The sequence below is a fragment of the Macaca fascicularis genome, chromosome 6 (assembly GCF_037993035.2).
Source record: "Macaca fascicularis isolate 582-1 chromosome 6, T2T-MFA8v1.1".
Classification (NCBI taxonomy): Eukaryota; Metazoa; Chordata; class Mammalia; order Primates; family Cercopithecidae; genus Macaca; species Macaca fascicularis.
In genome coordinates, this window is record NC_088380.1 from 180,703,341 (window position 1) to 180,724,161 (window position 20,821).

At 39.9% G+C, this 20,821-nt stretch overlaps 1 protein-coding gene across 4 annotated transcripts in view; it reads left to right on the forward strand.

The window, feature by feature from the left end:
* The first annotated feature begins 5,914 nt into the window (after window positions 1–5,914).
* The window catches only part of CPEB4 (cytoplasmic polyadenylation element binding protein 4), a 72,512-nt gene continuing 57,605 nt past the window's right edge, over window positions 5,915–20,821 (forward strand). For 3 of the 4 annotated variants that reach the window (XM_005558550.4, XM_005558552.4, XM_005558553.4), the window contains exon 1: window positions 5,915–8,436. In XM_005558550.4, coding sequence (XP_005558607.1) covers window positions 7,312–8,436 — 1,125 coding nt within the window. In that variant the 5' untranslated portion in view covers window positions 5,915–7,311. The remainder of the gene's footprint in view (window positions 8,437–20,821) is intronic. The other variant, XM_005558551.5, reaches the window with a different exon arrangement.

The following is a 20,821-nucleotide window of genomic DNA, read 5'->3' on the forward strand; positions in this document are numbered from 1 at the left end:
AAAATTCAAGGACCACTGGGCAGGAGACAGAATTCTGAGTCAAGATACCTGGACAAAAAAAAAAACCTCGATTATTTTAGACAAAGCCTTTCCTTGGGCCTCAGTTTCCTCAGTTGCAAAATGAGGGATTGACTGCGCTATAAGATCTCCAGGAAGTCACCAAACCTCACTGGGTCTCAGTACTTTACACCTAAATTACCATCTCCCCCTTCTTCTTTAGTAATAGAACCCCAATTTTTAACTAAGTACTTGGGAGTCCAGAACAAAGACCATACTTTCCAATGTCTTTTGCCACTAGGTATGTGACTAAGTTATGACCGATGTGCAGAGAATGAAAGTAACGTGTGTGTCGTCTGAAACGTTCCCTCAAAGAGAACAGTTCTGTCCTTTTTCATCTTTTCCTCTGTCCTCTGGTCTGGAATGCAGACATAATGGCTGGAGCTTGATCAGCCATCTTGTATCATGAGGGAGAAATCATACTTGGAGGAGAGAAGAGCAATGAGTTAGAAGGAAGCTGGGTTTCTGATGACTCATTGAAACCACCCACTGGCTCCATGTTAACTCTTCTAAAATTTTTTAAAGTGAGAAAGGAAATATTTTATTCTAGCCATTTTTATTTTTGACTTTCTCTGCTCTTACATTATTACTAGAAAATCCCTTGTACCTTACACTTTTATTAAAAAATACTATGAGAAAGCTGAATCAGAATATTTGGGAGCAGGGCCTAGGAATCTGCATTTGATGACCTCCCTTGGGAACTGATGAACTCTAAAGTTTGAGGTTGGGTGCCTAGGAATTAACTAATATTATTGTTTTATAGTAATATATATATACTCCAAGGACAAGGGAGTAAGAAATTTGGATATTAAAAAGATTATTTTGGTTTTTGTTTTTGCACATATTGATGACTTTCTTTGCACTTCTTTTGCTTAGGGGTTCAGAATTGAAACTCTTTATAGTACAAATTCTGGCCATAAGGAAACCATCAGACAAACTGGACCAGTGCCTGTGAGCTTATGGCTATGTTAGGGCTAGAATTTTGATCCCTGACTCCCAGCTATCTGACCTCTGAACCCTGCAGCTTCCCTGCAATCTCTGAAAAGTTACTTTTTTCCCAGCATTGCAGGTGAAAATCCTCCAGCCTAGCCACAAAGTGTTACAGGGCAGCTGTTCAGCAGCATGGCCACAGTTTTGATAGAGAAAGCGAAGTATGTCCAATCAAAACAGCAAAGGGTAATCTAGGTCAGCAGCCTGGCCACATAGGTGGCTGGAGCCACAAAAGAATCCAACTCATCCCAAAGTGATGCGTGTCACAGTTTGGAGGGTCAACTCCCTGCTCTAGCTCACCTAAATCTTTGCCAGCATACGACAATTTCAAGTGAAGCATATCTGTGTCCTGGACCTTTCCAAACCATTTATTCAATAACAATGCATTGGAGGGACTGGCTTCACAACTCACTATCAAAATAGTTTGTTAACTATTCACTCTGTGTTAATGATAATACCTCAAATGGGAAGGCAGGAAGAAAATCATGTTTAAAATGCAAAGGGCTTAAACAGGTTGCAAAACAACAAACAAAAGAAGAACACACGACCCAGCATTAGTTGTAAAAAAAAAAAAAATTGGTTATTTCTAAGTAAATATGCATACTTTCCAATACTGAAAGAGAGTGAAGATCAGAAGTGGGGTTTAATAAAACCTGCTTTCACGACTTGGTTTTGTTTCTATCAAGCTTGCCTTATGGTAGTGAGCTTCCAGGTACTCTTGGAGAAGAGGATATTCCAAAGGTAATTTCTTCCCCTACCTTCAGAGGCCCTGCCTTTGAATATTATTATTATTTTTTTAGTTTCATTAAACATATATTCCACCACTACATCGGAATGCTTATTAACGTTACCAGGCAAAGTAACTGCTGGGTATTAATCTCTTGGAGGCCTGGACCATATGCTTGTCCAGACTTGTCTTCTCAGTACAGCTCACTAACCAAAACCAACACCAAGGACACAGTGTCCTTCAATTCAATTACAGAAAGTTCCTGGGCCGCTAACTCTAAGAGGATCGAGTGCTTTAAATATTTCTTCATGCAATAAGCATGGCTCATGTAATGAGCCTTTTTTATATGTGTGTCAAATTTGTATAATGTGCCCCTGTGTCTGATGTAAAGGAACTGAAACAAGGCCACTGCCTTGTACAACTCCACTGGATGCATACACATACTAGTCTGTGGTGCCTTACAGAGTTGCACAGTGCACAACCCGGGCAGCCTTGGGTAGTGGTCCTGATTGTTGATCATTAGACAGGCCTCTGGGGAGCTTGGGTGTGGGCTATTGGGAGAAGGCTGACAATGTATGCTTCAAGGAAAGTAGGGGGGACATTAGAGCTGGATTGGGGCAGAGTTCACCCTGTGTGATGATGGGGTGGGATTTATACTGCTTGCCAAGCTTTAAAAAAGGCTGATGAAGGAGATATTAATGCCCTGCTTCCTGGGAGGCTGTAGGTTCTGGGTGTGGTTGACCTTAAACCCCAGAGGGGGCTGGGCAGTAGCCAGCAGGTTACAGGCATTCCCCAGCCTACAACTTCTCTGAAGGTGTGTTAGCCCTCACTGTACTAGATAGGGATGAAGCTGTTTATTATTATTATTTTTTAACTAGTAGCACCTTAATGTTTGGGCAGAACTTGCTTTCCCTGCAACCCAAAAACTTTCTGGTGAGCACACCTCATGAGAAGGGTTCTCTTCTGCCAGCAGAGTGCTCAAGCCAGCGCTCACCTACATCTGTAGATCCTTTTGGAGATCCTAAATGGAGCTGCTGAATTGTTGTCATAGTTACCATGGGAAGTTTCTGAGGTCAGAATGTTTAAAAGGAGCGCAGCCCTGGGCTCTGGGTATCCTGGGTTCCTGAGTAGGCAACTGATGCAAAAAAAAAAAAAAAAAAAAAAGAAAGAAAGAAAGAAAGAAAGAAAATAATAGGTTTCCCCTTCCTTCTTCCATATTTCCAGTCCCTAAGCAAAAGTCTGATGTCTCAGTGGTCATCCTAGCTCCAAACCATCCCAAATCTACTACCCACACCTGACTTAGCCTTAAAAGATTAGCCTGACCTGGCAGCACCTGACTGTGGCCCTGGGTGTCTCCACCTTTTATCAACCAAGACAAGTTCCTGGATTCCCTTGTGCAGGCAGCTGCTTCTAGGCAAAAGACACTTGCGAAGGAATTCCCTGCATTTAATGTGTTACAAAGGAAGTGATATTTTTGAACACCTCTGATATGGTTTGGCTCTGTGTCCCCACCCAAATCTTATCGCAAATTGTAATCCCTACGTGTAGAGAGAGGGAAGTGATTGGATCAAGGGGGCAGTTTCCCCATGCTGTTCTCTTGATAGTGAGTTCTTATGAGATCTGATGATTTTATAAGTGTTTGACAGTTCTTCTTTCACTCTGGTCTCTCCTGCCGCCTTGTGAAGAAAGTGCTTGCTTCCTCTTCACCTTTCGGCATGATTGTAAGTTTCCTGAGGCTTCCCCAGTCATGTGGAACTGTGAGTGAATTAAACCTCTTTCGTTAATAAATTACCCAGTCTTGAGTATTTCTTTATAGCAGTGTGAAAATGGACTAATAAAACTTTTTAGGAGTCTAGCACTTCACATGTATCTCATGTAATTTACAAACTTAGCAAGAGAGGAAATATCATTCACATTTTATCTAGGAGGAACCAAGGGCTTATAGAGGTGATGCCCAGGTCTACACAGCTAGGAAGCAGCAGAGCTGGTATTCAAATTCAGGGCTGTTTGGTTCCAAAGGTGCTCTTTTTTCCAAGTCATGGCTGCCATTTTAGCCACTGATAATTAGTAGCTCTGAGGGACCCTCAACCATCTACGGGGCATGGAACATTCATTTGTTCATTCGATAAATGTATTTTGAGTCTGCTCTGTGCCAGACCCTGTTCTGGCCACTGGGGACATAAAGCTAAATCAGACACAACCTCTGCCCTTAAGAAACTAACCCACTGACAACCAGCAGTAATTAAAAGAGAGGAATCTACAAGATACTAGAGAGAGGGCCAGTCAAGGAAACCATTCTGGAGGAAATGACGCCTGACGGAACCAGCTAAGTTTCCAGGCATGTCCAGTTGTAGGGAATAAACAGCAGGTAAGACCCAATCTCTATGCTCAAAGAATCCATAGAAGAGTTACAGAGACACGACTCATGCTCATGACACAATGAAAGAGAATAAAATCACCAATTGAAGGCCCTCAGGTGTTCTACATGGAAGTGATGGAGGATTGACAGACTGAGGCAGAAGTTGAGACCATTAGAGGAAGGCTATGGAAAATGAAATGGAAGCCACCTTTGTTCACACTATTCTTCATTAATCTTGGTATCTTACTTTTCCCTCTAGTTTTGCCAGTTACTTCTGGCTCTACCCTGATTTCTTTGTTCATTTTCCTTCCTGCTAAAGGAAAATACTTATTAACATCTTTAAAGCTGTGCTGAGAGCAAAGTATTATCCTAAGCCCTGATGGTGGTCATAGCATTGGAAATGTACAAAGATAAACAAGACATTAAAGCCCTTGAGTAGCAAACAAATAATGAAAAGTCTGATATGTGAGCTCCAAACCAAATGGCAAAAGTAAGGAAATAATTAATTCAGACTTGGAAACAGGGGTGAGGGGTGGGGGATGGGTGATGGGTGGAAGGCGTGGTGGTGGGGTGGGGGACTGTCACCAGGAAAGACTTCATTGTCGCTGGTTTGTTCATTCACATTTTCAGGATTCATTCACTGATGTCTCCTATCTACAGTGTCTGCTCCTCAAAGAGCCCACAGTCCAGCACAGGTCTGGAAGACATAAACCATCACAATGTAGTGTGAGAAATAAGCACGAGACCTAAACAGGGCCGTGGAGGCTTATAAGAGAGAATTCAGAAGATACTGTTGGTGGCTTTTGAACTGATTCCTAAAAATAAATAGGAAATTACCGAAGGAGAAGAGTGGAAAAGGCATGTAAAAAGGCATTGAGAGTGTGTTTGGAGGGGGATGAGGCACTAAGATATATTACCCATTAGGTAGAAAGACTTGAATACCAGACTAACAAGTTTGGCCTTTATCTTCGAAATAATGGGCAACCATAGAAGAAATAGGAGCATATGAGGGCCAAGATAAAATTTTAGTTTTGGAATTTTCCCTTTGGTATTGCGTGTAAGGTGTACTAGAACGAGATGATACCGGGGCTTAGCCACAGACGCCTCAGCTGCATCTCTGCGCCTGGGAGACGGCACCACATGCGAGCCTAGCTGAATGGGAGAGTGGGAGGTGCGGGTGAGTGCTTGGAAGGTTAAGGGAGAGTCCCTCCTGAGGTCTACATTCTGGGCAAGGGCAAACGCAGTTCTAGGCACCGCACAGCTGCTGGGAAGACCCGCCTCCCCTTCCAGATCCCTCTGGGGCGGAGCTCGGGCCAGAGCACGTGATGCTTGGAGCACCACCTTTACTGTGGGCACTCTTCTCATTCATCCGCGGTTTCACGGGCCACCACTTCGATCTCCAACACCTTGACCGTATGCCTTCGTGAGCGAGGAATCCGTTCTCCTTGACACGTCCCTATTACTCCTCCTGCAAAGCCCAGTTAGGGAAGAGAAATATCAAAGAAGTCCCTTGCCCACACAAAAGATGGCGACCTGCTGCGCTCACTCTGGGTGGGGAGAGCGGGTTCCAGGCGCCCGGCCTCACTAGGCGAGGCGCAGACGGAAGAGGCGTCTCTGGAGGTAACTCTTCGACCTTCCTGGGAGTAGCTCTGAAGCTAGGGGGCGTGGTCTAGTCTGAGTTCTAACAGATGATTGGTCTTCCGGCAGGTAGGTGGGGTATGCGCGCTACCCCACCCCTCTCTCTTCGAACCGGAAGTGTCTCTGGGTCTTTCCAGCTGGTTGTCATTTCACTCGGCTCGGTCCTGAGGAGAAGGACTCAGACGCGGCTGCGGGACCCGGGCACCGGGAGGCGGTGGCGGCGGCGGCGGCAGCAGCAGCAGCAGCAGCGGCGACAGCAGAGGAGGAAGAGGAGGAAGAAGGAAAGAAAAAGAAGAACCAGGAGGAGTCCTCAACAACGACAGCGGGGACTGCGGGACCAGGGTAAAGCGACGACGGCGGCGACGGCCCAGCAACCGTGAGGAGAAACAAAAGCCTTCTAAATTATAGTTTAAAAAAAATTCTGGGAGAAAGAGAGAGAAAGCCGAGGGGGGAGGCCCTTCTCCTTTAAAATAACTACGGTAGTGGGTTTTTCCTTTTTTTCCTCTTTTTTCCCTCTCTGCGGAGAATCGAACTGAGGGAACTGAACAAACCGCCCCTGGGTCCCATGAGGGAAAAACACCCCGGAGCCGCAGAGAGGGGAAGAGGCAGAAACCGCAGGACCTTCCAGGTCGCCCCCTCGGTCCCCGCACCCCCGGGCCGCCCGCTCCCCCTCGTCGAGTCTCGCTAACCCCTCCTGATCGCGACCCCCACAAGAGGGAGAAACGGGTGTTTCCAACCCCTTTCATGGGGGAGAGGAAGCCGCGGGGAGCCCAGGAACAGCGACCGCAGCAAGATCTGCACCCGGAGCCTCAGGAACAGCCCCAGAGGCCAAAACTGCACCCTGCGAAAGAGCAGAAAACAGGACCAGGAACAGCAGAAACCTCCCTGCGATCATCTTTCCATTAGTCAATGCTGATTTCCTCTCCCGAAACCAGGAATTCACTTCCCACCCCAGATAACCTAATATAATCTATATATATAAATATATAATATATAATGTTCTTAAATTATTCCTGATTTTTTTTAACCAAGCTGCCAAGAAAAGAACGTATTCCCCTCTTAGCCCTATTCTAATTTTTATGTGAGTGAATCTAAACTGCTGAGGAAAACCATATGTGATTGTTAAATTATATATATCTATATTTTTACTCCGCGCAAGGCTTATTCTTCTACATCCATAGATGCTTGAGAAGCTCTGTTTTTGTCATTCATGTACATTTTCCTTTGGAAAAAGAAAGCGCCTATTTTACTAACCAAAGACTTGATTTTTACCCTCTTCATTTTTATTCCCTCCTAAAAATAAGCCCAATTGGATCCATGTCAATGTTTTAAGAGATTTTTTTGAGTTGTTTTTTTCTGTCAGAGACCAGAATTCCAAATCAGAACAATTTAAGGTGATAAGCTGCAATCTTTGAGCTAGCTATAAATAAGACATTTCAAGCAGGCAAGCAAACAACTTAAATTTTGGGTAGAGGAAAAAAAGGCGTGAGGCATCACGTTGTCATTTTTTATTGTGAGATTCTGCTCCCAAAAATAATAAATGGGGGATTACGGGTTTGGAGTGCTAGTGCAAAGCAATACTGGGAATAAATCTGCTTTTCCAGTCAGATTCCATCCACATCTGCAGCCTCCACACCATCACCAAAATGCCACCCCCAGCCCTGCTGCTTTTATAAATAATAACACAGCTGCCAATGGCAGCAGTGCTGGGTCAGCGTGGCTTTTTCCTGCTCCAGCTACCCATAACATTCAGGATGAGATCTTGGGGTCAGAAAAAGCAAAAAGTCAGCAACAGGAACAGCAAGACCCTTTAGAAAAGCAGCAGCTTTCCCCCAGTCCAGGTCAGGAAGCTGGAATACTGCCTGAAACCGAGAAGGCAAAATCAGAAGAAAATCAAGGGGACAATTCTTCGGAAAATGGCAATGGGAAGGAGAAAATAAGAATCGAATCTCCAGTGTTGACAGGGTTTGACTATCAAGAAGCCACTGGGCTGGGTACTTCAACCCAACCCTTGACATCTAGTGCATCGTCTCTTACTGGTTTCAGCAACTGGTCAGCAGCGATAGCGCCTTCCTCCTCTACAATAATCAATGAAGATGCAAGTTTCTTTCACCAGGGAGGGGTCCCTGCTGCTTCGGCTAATAACGGTGCTCTGTTGTTTCAAAATTTTCCCCATCATGTCAGCCCTGGCTTTGGAGGCAGCTTCTCTCCTCAGATCGGGCCTCTCTCACAGCACCACCCACATCACCCTCATTTCCAGCATCATCACAGCCAGCATCAGCAGCAAAGGAGGTCTCCTGCCAGTCCCCATCCCCCACCCTTCACACATAGAAATGCTGCTTTTAACCAGCTGCCTCATTTGGCGAATAATCTTAACAAACCCCCGTCTCCATGGAGCAGTTACCAGAGTCCGTCACCAACACCCTCCTCTTCCTGGAGCCCGGGCGGTGGTGGATATGGTGGCTGGGGAGGTTCCCAAGGCCGAGATCACCGCAGAGGGCTGAATGGTGGAATAACGCCCCTGAACTCCATCTCGCCTTTGAAGAAAAATTTTGCAAGCAATCATATTCAGCTCCAGAAGTATGCTCGCCCCAGCTCTGCCTTTGCACCTAAATCCTGGATGGAAGATAGCTTGAACAGGGCTGACAACATTTTTCCTTTTCCGGTAAGATTATGTTCCGTTAATAGATTAGGATGAATAAGGAAATAGCATGGTGTGATATCTGTGTAACTAGAGTTTGAAGTGCCCGTATTCACATCAGAGCTTTTCTTAGATCGAAAAGGATTCAATCACCAGACTTTATTTTAGCAGGAGTGTAATTGGAACAAAATATTCAGCTGTTTCTTTGGCAGTTTTCTAAATTGTAGCCTTAATCTTGTCATAGATAATTATGAATACCTAGTAGCTGGTGATGTAATAATTATTAACTCTAATACCTTTCTTGCCTGACATGAGAATCAGGGTCAGTTTTTTCCCTACTTATTTAGATGAGAATAAATAATATGTAGATATAAATATATTTTATTGCAGAAACTAATGAATGTTTTCTGAAGTAACTATATAACTAAACAAATTTCTTTTGACACTGTAAGGTAGTGACTCACTGACAACCAGCTATTGAATTACAGTTTTCTCTCTGGTTGGTTGCATTTTAAAACTGGAAACTCTCTGAACCTTGTAGGTCTGAACAGCCTGAATTGATGGATTTGGCAATTCCTCTTAAACCTCTTCAAATTTTGGCCTACCTTGCATGAGTAAGGACTATCTAGTGAGAGAAATTATCTAAATGTTTTCTTCATCCCCATTTATTTTTGAACACTGTGAAACTGTTCATCTCAGAGTGACTCTTTATGCCTTTCACCCATTTGCTTATTTTCCAATGTTAACATTGGTGGTATAGATAATTAAACCATTCCTAAAAATAGATCCAGGCAAAGATCATTTGTCTTTCTTGCTACCAGAATATCTTTATTCTGGCAAGAGTCATTGATGTTTTTGAATTAATGAGCAGCAAGTTAGGTTGATATGAACAAGATAAAGGGAATTTCATAGGTGGTTGAATGTCAGATGCTCCACTAAATGTGTATACTTTGAGGGTATGATTGTATGTGTTTAGGAAATTTATAAGGAGTAAGAATCTAGCATTGAATCTAGTTTTCCCAGCAACCTCACAGGGTGAATTCTGTTATTATCCCGATTTTACAGATGCAGAAATTGAATATGAGAAATATATAATAACTTAGCCAAGGGTACACAGCTGGTCAGAGTACAAATTCTAAGTTAAAAAAAAAGACAAGGATTGAAAATATGTATACATACATGTGTGCACATACACATATGCTATAGCTAGAGGGTTGCTTTAGAAATATTTCTGCAAAGGCTAAAACAGATTACAGAATCATTGCACTGTTCCCAAATATGATGTTAGCCTGAGCAGAATTATCTGTTTTAATTAATAATTGGCTGAGAGGCAGGGGAAGTTTGCTAAGAGAATCCTATATCATTCCTTCCCTGAGGATTCAGGTGCAGTGCATCTTAAAATATGTGGGTATATTTAGTTTTTGACTTTTAAAAATGATTTTTTTTTTTCCTATCAAAAAGCTATTGGCATTTGCTTTAAAGAGTTTCAGTTGTTAAAACCAAAGATCAATTACTGTGCTTTAGTGGTCAGGTAAAAAGGCTGTTTAAGAAGTCCGTTTTTAAAAAGTTGTCTTTGATATTCCTTTGAACATAAATTTAAAGAAAATTTAATGCAAAGGTAAGTTTTATGAATTATTCTTATACTGCTAATTTTAAAAAATGTAAGTTAACATTCAATACATTTTAACTGGATTAAGATTTGACTCAAAATCAAAATAAGAAAAAATACACCTTTTTTTCTTATTTTGCTGCCATATGCTGGCACAGTGAATTTATGTGGCCTCACGGTTTGGTTCCCATTCTCAGCTTACTGACTTTTGATAAAGATTGCTTTAGGAAAAATGAAAAGTTCAGACAATGAATAAAATATACATGTATGCACATTAATATTTTTTTCTGTTGGGCTAATAGAGTGTGTGTTATGTGTGAAATCTTTTTGAACAGTTTCTTTGGAGATTACGTTGATTTATGAAATAATAGTTAGACTAAGATTGATACTAAATATATTGTTAGAAACTAACTCTTCCCTTAGAATTGCTGTCTTTTATATTGATTATGGGAAAAGGATGGGTCAGTGTACCTGACTTCAAATATGGTAAGATTCAAAAATAAATTGTTAATTCTGCTCCCCATCCCCACCATTTGTAGCTCTGTGTGTGTGTGTGTGTGTGTGTGTGTGTGTGTGTGTGTGTGAGAGAGAGAGAGAGAGAGAGAGACAGAGTGCACGCACACACGTTTGAGGAGAGAGAGCTAGCAGTGGGGGTGATTTGAAAGTCACAAGAGAAATAAGTGGTTTGAAAAAAATATGACAAGAAACTCCTAATAGGGTTTTGAAAGTCTAAAGAAGTAAGTAAACTGACTACTGTGATTCTTACTTAAATGAATGCTGTTCATTTTGCTTTTTAAAAACCAATAATTCTTCTGAATTAGTTATTTTTGAGAAAAAGTATCATTTTAAGTTGGTATAAGTAACTTGGTTAAATTTGTCTTATTTAAATTTATAACTTATAGGCACATGCCTGTAAGTAATCCCAGCTGCTTGGGAGGCTGAGGCAGGAGGATTACATGAGCCCAGGAGTTTGGGACCAACCTGGGCAACATAGTGAGACCCCTGTCTCAAAAAAATAAATAATTTATAACTTAAACACTACTAATTTTAGGAAAGAAATTTTATAGATATTACCACTTCAATTTAATTACTATTAAAAAGAATTCCTTTCTTCTGCAATATTTCTCATAGGGAAAAAAAAGAATAAAAAGAATTCCTTAGGTGTGATAGAGAAATCTTGAAACTTACCACAGACATTAAAGGATAGTGCTCACATGAGTACATTATAATAATGGTATTCAATCAGAGGCCAGCACGTTATTGTTATATTAAAAGGAAATAATTTACCTGAAGTGTAACCGATAGTAGGCAATGTTTATTTTAATTTGAGATGAACCAGAATGATTTTTACATTTGTTTACTGCAGTTTGGGCATATATAATAAATTAAAATTAATAACCTTTTAAATTCATAATCCCCCCTCCCAATAACTGATAGGGGAAGACATTTTATTTGGAGGATTTTTGTATATTAAAATGTGTTTCTAAGTTATTTTTGCTTAGCTTAAAGCTTCATTACATGAATTCAGAGGGCATCCCTCAAATCCTGATTTTGTTTGTTTTTTTGAGACAGGGTCTCGCTTTGTCACTCAGGCTAGAGTGCAGTGACATAATCACAGCTCACTGCAGCCTTGACCTCCCTGGGCTCAAGAGATCCTCCCACCTCAGCTTCCCCAGTAGCTGGGACTATAGGCACACACTACTATGTCCGGCTACTTTTTGTATTTAGAGACAGGGTTTCACCATGTTGTCCAGGCTGGTTTCAAACTCCTGAGCTCAAGCAACCCACTTGCCGTGCTGAGATTACAGGTGTGAGCCACTGTGCCTGGCCGAAATCCTGTTTTTAGACACAGCTAAAGTAATATGTATATAATAATAGCTAACATGTGACCGGGTGTGGTAGCTCACGCCTGTAATCCCAGCACTTTGGGAGGCTGAGGTGGGCAGATCACTTGAGGTCAAGAGTTCAAGACCGGCTTGGCCAACATGGTGAAACCCTGTCTCTACTGAAAATACAAAAGTTAGCCGGGCGTCGTGGTGGTTGCCTGTAATCCCAGCTACTCCAGAGGCTGAGACAGAATCACTTGATCCCTGGAGGCAGAGGTTGCGGTGAGCTGAGATCATGCCACTGCTCCCTAGCCTAGGGGACAGAGTGAGACTCCATCTCAAAAAAAAAAAAAAAAAAAAAAAAAAATCTAACATGCCTCCTGTGTTCTAAATGTTTTACGTGTATTGATTCATTTAATTCGTTCAACAATCCTATGGAGCAGAAATTATTATTTTTATTCACAGACAAGATTTGGCTGTTAATCATTAGACTACAGTGCCTCTTCACATAATGATAATATGGCAGGGGGATAGTGGGTGCAGGTGGGACCGGAAGGGAGAGTGCCTCCCAGATGCATGTAAGATGAGAGGAAAAATTTTACAGTGATACATGATGATCAAAGGCTGATTGTAGATAGGGTATTGAAAGGGGAAAATAATTGAGTATACTTGTTTATCAACTTTAAATGTTAAACTTAGATAATATTTAGATCAATGCTTTTGTTTTACATTTTGAGCACATGTTATATACCAGGCACTGGGCTAGGTGCTTTCAAATATGTTATTTCACTTCCTATGTAGGATTTCTCAGCCCTGTGACATGTGGTTTTATTGTTCCAATTTCAAAATGAAGGTCTATATTCATGCGACTACAGGCATGATTTGACCCTTACCGTAAGCAGAAAAAAAAAATCCTGTCTTACCAAACATATCTTAGAATTCTGACATCCAAAGCAGATAATATATTGGGGCACCTGCCAGTAATTATATTTGAATATAGCATTTCTTTGGAGGGGTGCCTAGATCTTCTGTCCTTACAGAAAAGTAAAGGAGAATTACTTAGTATATGTGCCGACATCCTCTTAACTGCAGTTCAATTATGTTGCCACTTTCATTAGCTAAGAGTCAGGTAGGAAGGAAAAAGACAAAATCTGTATGTCACAAAGACTATCCTAAAATTTGTTTGATAGGGAAACAAGTGTATAGATCCTCAGACTTATATACTGCATCTTATATTTGCAAACGGAACACCGCTGCAGTGCTTCAGTTCTGAAAGTCATGGTGGATTATTAAAATTGTCTAATGTGCAACCTCATTACATTTTCTTGTTTCTTAATACAGTATCGTTCCAAGAGGGATCTTTGCATAGGAAACATTTTCTTTGACTTAGAAAGGGAGAAACCAATTTTTTCTTTTTCTTTTTTTTTTTTTTTGAGACGGAGTCTCGCTCTGTCGCCCAGGCTGGAGTGCAGTGGCCGGATCTCAGCTCACTGCAAGCTCCGCCTCCTGGGTTCCCGCCATTCTCCTGCCTCAGCCTCCCGAGTAGCTGGGACTACAGGCGCCCACCACCTCGCCCAGCTAGATTTTTGTATTTTTTAGTAGAGACGGGGTTTCACCGTGTTAGCCAGGATGGTCTCGATCTCCTGACCTCGTGATCCGCCCGTCTCGGCCTCCCAAAGTGCTGGGATTACAGGCTTGAGCCACCGCGCCCGGCCAGAAACCAATTTTTTCACAGTAAATTATGGGTCGGATGTTCTAGATCTAGCAGAATTGACATATTGGAAAAATCTTCCTCTTTGTAGAAGGTTGTTTAACTAGGTTAGATAGCTTTTCTGATGAAATTAAAACTAATTCCAGGGTAGAGTTTTTTTTATTTTTTTTTTTATGTTCAGAGAAGCATGGCATATGATCAGCACATTGTTCCAACACCTTTCAGGAAAAACCTGTTTATTGCAAGCCTAATGAATGTGGTTGTTGCTAATTGCAACTAGAAAGATGCTACTTACTTCATGAGTTTAAGTTTTTGAAAGTCATCCTTGTTGGTGTTCATAAGAAAGAAATGGGGAACGTAGTTTTTAAATTAATATATGCCTCGGTTTGGATTTGACAGTCTCAGTTTATTTTCCTTATGACTTTTTCTCTGTTTTGCTAGGAGGAAAATAAGCTTGATAATTCACTGTCGTATTTCTTCAGTGCTGTATTGTACCTCAGTTTTTGGTTTCATCACACATAAGATAATGTGAATAATGTGTTTCTCTTTAAGGCAGAGAACCTATAATGTGAGCATTTTAACTTTTTGTGACAAAATTCATTTTATTTTATGTTTAATTGTTCAAAACTGCCTTGCAGAAATTAAAAGTACATTTTACCATGATAAATTTAGAGCAGTATATTTTTTAAAATTCGATTTTATTGTAGATTCCCATCCATTTTTTTCTCATCACATTTTATCTTATTGAAACAGAATGAGTTCCACCTTTAAGTTTTTAAAAAATACTTAGTAGATAGAAAGATAAAGGTGTTGATACTATTTTCGATCAATTTCTGAAGGTGAAAAGTGAATAATTATTGAGAAAGGCAATTTTGTGAGCCCAAAAATGTAGAGTGAAGCATAGGCTGTGGACTCAGACTTAAGTTTGACTCTGAATTTGAATATAATTATTTACTGTATGAAGCTGTTGTAAAAATAAACAAAATGCATATATAAAGCTTTAAAAATTTGTCTCTGAGCTCTAATGAGCAGTGTGACCTTGAGTAAATCTTTTAAATTCCAGAAGAAAATACAATATCAAGAAAATAATACCTGACCAGGCATGGTGGCTCACACCTGTAATCCTAGCACTTTGGGAGGCTGAGGTGGGCAGATCACTTGAGCCCAGGAATTTGAGACCAGGCCTGGGCAACATGGTCAGACCCCGTCTCTACAAAAAATACAAATACTTTTTCTAAAATATAATAATACCTAACAGTGAAAGGTAATGTGAGGCCCCTTATGTATGTGGCCATGTTAGGTTGGTTAACTTTTTAAATTTAAAATATGGCTTTCTAATATTGAATAAAGTTATGAAATTAGTTACAAATATAGCTGTGTTACTGTGAAATATTTTAGTCATGCTTATCTTGCTATATATGCTTTATTGAATAAGCTATAGATACAACCCCAGACAGATAAAATATTTAGCAGAATTGTCGATTTTCTTGAAGAGAAGTTTTCTAATTCAATATAAGCTTAAACTTTGATTAGCATTGACAGCCTGTTTCTTTCAGTATTTTGAAAGATTTTGGCTACAGTTGTTTTATTAAGAACTTTAGAACATGTGATTGCTTTTGCATACATTAGAGGAGACTACATTTTAATGGAGAATTTATGATTTTTCAGTAAGAGATATGAAAGGGTGCCATAGTTTTGAATCGAGAATAGTTTGGCTTTTATCCTGGAATCAAGAGTTTAAAAAAATATATTGTAATGTATTTAGCACACATTTATTGGAGCACCTACTATGTTACAGACTAGGCACAGGACTGTCATAAAAAATAAATTAGTAACATGGTTTGTAATGTGTTTTTGACCTGTGCTAATCTTTGAGTAAGACTGAACATGCATTTTTTTCTCATTATAAACAAATTATCAACTAGCCCAATAGTTTCATTTCATTTTAATCTATAAGTTGTTTAATCTTTAAGGCAAACTAACAGATTCAATTTTAGCTATAACAAAAAATTGTATAAATGGCATTTCCAAACACTTTTATTAACGTAGTCATTAATGTGTTTATAAATGTATGCTTATATTTGGAAATTTTAAATTTTTAGAAAATTTATGATTTTTTTGGAAAAATATTTGGAAAGTGTAATTATCAATTACAAATACACACTTGTATAAGTTACCTGTATATTTATATATAACGTGCTTATTTACATTCTATGACAAAATGGTACTACAAAAGGCAAACTTTAACTTGGATAGCAGAATTCTGGTCCCATTACATGCCAAAGAAAAACTCCATCGGCTATCTATAGGTGCTTATTCATGTTTACAAATGGAATTATTCAAGTTCAAAGCTCTAAGCTGTACAAGCACATTTTATATTGTAGGTATTTTGGTTGGGCAATTTCTATTTGCTGAAGATTTATCAGATATATTCCAATCATTTTTTAGTAGACCAAAACTAAGTTATAATTAGTTTCTCAGTATTATATATTTTAAGTCTATATTTATTTAAAAATACCGTGTAACAATTTAAATAATAATTCTTCCAGGTATTCTTGAGGAATGCATCTAGTCAATAGGATCATGGTACTAGTCAGTAAAATAGTTGCCGCCATTTTATTGTCTATGAGACCTTAAAAAAATAAAACTCAATATAAGAACGTGACTCAGAATGTTCATATACTCTGAAAAAATGTTATTAGAAAAATATCTTAGTTAATGGAAGTCAGATCTGGGTTCCAGGTATGGCTCGGCCACTCATTAGCTATGTGACCTAGGCAAGCTACACCACCTTCCGGGTCCTTTATTTTCTCATTTCTTTTGTCTGGTATTTTTGAGGATAAAATGAGATATGTCTAATGTTTGACTTCTAGAAGATTCTATTGTTTTAAGAAAGCAAGTCGTCAAACAGAAATATTAAGTCACAGTTTTATTCAAAGTATAGCACAATTTCTTAAAATCTGAAAACCCATGTATAACTGGTGTGTGATAATTTGAACTTAATTTTATTTTTTGAGACAAGGTCTCATTCTGTCACTCAGACTAGAGTACAGTAGCGCGATCTTGGTTCACTGCAACCACCACCTCCCAGGTTCAAGCAATTCTCATTCCTCAGCCTCTCCAGTAGCTGGAACTACAGGCATGTGCCACCAGGCCCATCTAATTTTTGTACTTTTTAGTTCACCATGTTGGCCAGGCTGGTCTCGAATTCTTGACCTCAGGTGATTCAGTCGCTTTGGCCTCTGGAAGTGCTGGGATTATAGGCGTGAGCCACTGCACCTGGCCTGAACTTAATTTTAAAAAAATAAAATACAATTCCTAAAGTCACTATACTTAAATAATAGTGGGACTGAGGCAAGATGACACACTGATTTTCTTGAACACTGCTGAAAGTGACCAACTGGTGATATCTTTTTTTCTCTGTTGGTAAAGCACCCCCTGACCCATGTCTTCTTAAATTTTTATTATGGAAAAATTTAAACATATTCCATGGTAGATAGAATAGTCTGGTGAACTCCCATGTACATGTCACCTGGCTTCAACAATTACCAGCTCCTGGACAGTCCTGTTTCATCTATACCCTTAACCTTCTCTCTCCCCTTTTGTATTATTTTGAAGCAGTTGCCTCATACATTATTTCATCTGTAAATGATTTAGTATGTGTCTGTAGGAGGAGTCTTTAAAAGAAAACATTAACGATTTTTTCAAGTTGTTTTTTTAAAGAAGGGTAGTGAGAAAATGAAGCAAGGCCCACGTTTCTGTTGTACCTGCTCAGCCTGTTTCACTGCTCAACCTGCTGCCAACAGTGGTGGACCACTATTGGCTTCATCTCCTCCTTCTGTAACATAGAAAAATAGGAGATCCAGGTAAAGCACCCAAATACCACCTGGTGATTCGAAATTTGGGAGGAGAGTATACCATTTTCCTCCCTTCATCTTACCCTTTCTCTAGGTTCACACTTCTGTGGACTTGTGGGTAAGACCTCTGAAAGGAAAGATGAGAGAGATAACAGGACAGGACTGAGCTTTTATGGTTGTTGTCTTTTTTGTTTTTCTGTTTTTTAAGAGGAATGTAGAGGTTTGGGGTCCTTTGCAAACTTTTAGACTGAGTCAACTTTTTAAATTTCTTGTTTGCTTTCAGTGCACAAATGTTTGATGCTTTTGAAGGGCCATGGGCTGAGGATACTTAACTATGGCAAACGTGATCCTTCTGCTCCTGAAGTGTACTGGCCGGTGACCTCCTCTTTGTGCCTGAGTGTTGGGGAGTGCCTTCTGCCCAGGAGATTCTGGAGAACTATGGATGGGGGTCAGGGGGGTGGGTTGTGAGAGTCTGGAAATGTGGAGGCTGGGCACAGGATGCTTTTTGAGATCACTGTCAAGGCTCACAAAAGAGAAGAGATGCCGAGGGTTACAAGACATAAGCTTCAGTTTAGGAATACAGATTGTGCATTGGCCAGGCGTGGCTCACACCTGTCATCCCAGCACTTCAAGAGGCCAAGGTGGGCGGATCACCTGAGGTCGGGAGTTAAGAGACCAACCTGACCAAAATGGAGAAACCCCGTCTCTACTAAAAATACAAAATTAGCCTGGTGTGGTGGCGGGCGCCTGTAGTTTCAGCTACTCGGGAGACTGAGGCAGAAGAATCACTTGAACCCAGGAGACAGAGGTTGCGGTGAGCCGAGATTGCGCCACTGCACTCCAGCCTTGACAGCAACAGCAAAACTCTGTCTCAAAAAAAAAAAAAAAAAAAAGGTTGTGCATTAGGGTGGACTCTTCTGCCTGCTGACTCTGTACCTTGCTCAGGCCTAGCAGACATGGAGAAGAGGAACTCTAACAGCCAGCTGAGGTCAAATGACTTCATTCCTCAAGGCTGAGTGTTAATATTGTTTACCTGCTTGCCTGCTTTCCTTGAACTAATGACTTCTTGCCCTGAATAGCTTATTAGAGAGAAGAAGTCTTATACTGATAGTTTTGGGGTCATAGGTTTGAACTTATTTTGATTATCTCTATGAAAAAAGGTTATAGAAAATAGCACAGAATGGCTGACTTATTCGGATACAACTGATATCTAATTTAAAATGTGAGTTTCCTGCTTTTTTCATTGCACCATAGAGAGAAGGGGCAGAGAAATGTTTATTGAATGAGTTCACCAGCTGCCATGCCTTGTGCTCCTGCTGCCCTTATACCTTATCTCATTGGCTTTTCACCACAGTTTTATAAGGGAGGTGCTGTTATCCTCATTTTGCTGATGAAATTAAGGTTCAATGATGTTGCAGCATCAAGATCACTTGCTTAGTATGTTTGATACTTAGTATCACAAGTATCAAAGCTTGTGATAGATTTTAATTATTTCTCTCTGCTAGGCAAGATTAGTATGAACAAATTGTCAAGAAGAAGAAAAGGTCTGTTGATTCAGGAACTGACTAATCAAGCCTACAATGGTCATTTGATTTTTTAATACAAATAAGTGATGACAAGAAATGTTTATCATTTTAAGGATTTATAATGCTCAAAATGAATGTGATTTATTTAGTGAAGGTGCAATAAAAAATGTTCTCAGAGGCTTTCTGTAGAGAGCTTATTTGTCAATTCACATGGCAACCAAATGGAGCTGTTGATCCAAGGTAATATACTGAAGACATTCGTTCATTTAGTTATAGGTTATAATTCTATTAGGAAACATGTGGTAACCTAAGATCTGTTAGACTCTACCTTCATTACAGGAGTCATAATGAAAAAGTACTGATTGAAGAGGGAACTTGCTAAGAAATATGAGATGCTGTTAAATGTGGTCCCTGCTGCTTCAGATAATTACTGCTTTAACTTTAATCTCTGATGCTCGTTGTCTTCATTCAGGCCACGTATATATAGTGAAGGATTTCATACCTTGCAGGTAACAATAGAGCAAAAATTCTAGGCCCAAACAAAACTTCACTTAAACCACTTTTCCTGAGCATCTGCTCTGAAGTCAGACTCTACCACTTACTGTGTGACTTTGTAGGGCAATTAGTTAACTTCTCCTAGCTTCATTTGCCTACAATGGGGATAATAAATGACAGTACTGACTTCACATGATGGTTGTGAGGAACGAATATATGTAAATGTTATGTAATTCATGTAAGATGCACAACACAGAGCTAGGAGGAACATATTAGCCACTTTCTATATCGGTGATGATGGCTTTATGGCATGCTACAAGCTGTGGATATGAAAATGAGTGAAGCTCATGGTGCGTGGTGATAGCGATAAGCTCTGTACAGAGCTTATCACTGTCTTGTGGGATGTCAGAATGCTAGGGAGACATAAGGGAAAAGGGATTTGCTGCCTGCGTAGGGATGTGAGGGTCATTTGGAAGTGGAAACTTGAAACCTGACTGGATAGTCCACTTTTGATAATCTGTGAATTTACATATTATTTAATTCAAGAGGAATATTTACATTTTGGCAAACCTTGAACTGAAACTTCCATAGTTACCTTTGATTAATTATGGGCTCTACTGGCATCTCAAAATTTCTATTTATTTTGGCAGCTGACACACTGGCGTACACTTTCCTTTCAAACCAAAATATTTTCCCTCCCTTCTTTACCAGGAAAGTTTAAGCCAGAAAGAGAAACTTCCATAGCCTGGTACAGATATATAGCAGTCTGAGAAGTGATGATCACAGTAATAGATGTTTTTATAGAAATAGAATGAGTCAAGGGATAGCTGAATTTTGGCTTCGGTTCTTAATAATGTGGTTACATTCAGTTAATTACATTTTGTGTTTTAGACTCAGTCTAGTAATGCCAAAACATACTAGCTCAAGTATAAAAAGAAGCAATAATAGGGTGGTGGTGGTGGGTAGCATGGGTTATATTTAGATGAGAACATTTAAGCTCAGTACAGTTATTGCCTCTGAGCACATAACCTAACTGTGAACATCCCAGCATCCAAGAGAAAAATGTAACATGATGGGTGATGTAAATCTCATTCTCTAATGAAAATAAGCATACTTTTAAACAAGAGTGAAATAGTTTTGAGAGAAATTTGCCTCGCAGGTTTCTAATCATGGGGCATTGACAGACAATGAATTTTTCTGTTGCTGACAAATTTTACAAGAAAATTCATAGATGTTTAACAAATGGCAGTTACTAATATTTTCTGCTTATTAAAATCTGAGATCACGCTGTTAAGCCATAGTTCTATAAAAGCAAGTCAAAAGGGACCAGTATATACTATGTATTTTCTGATGATGTGACTTGATAAATAGTTTGAATCTGAAGG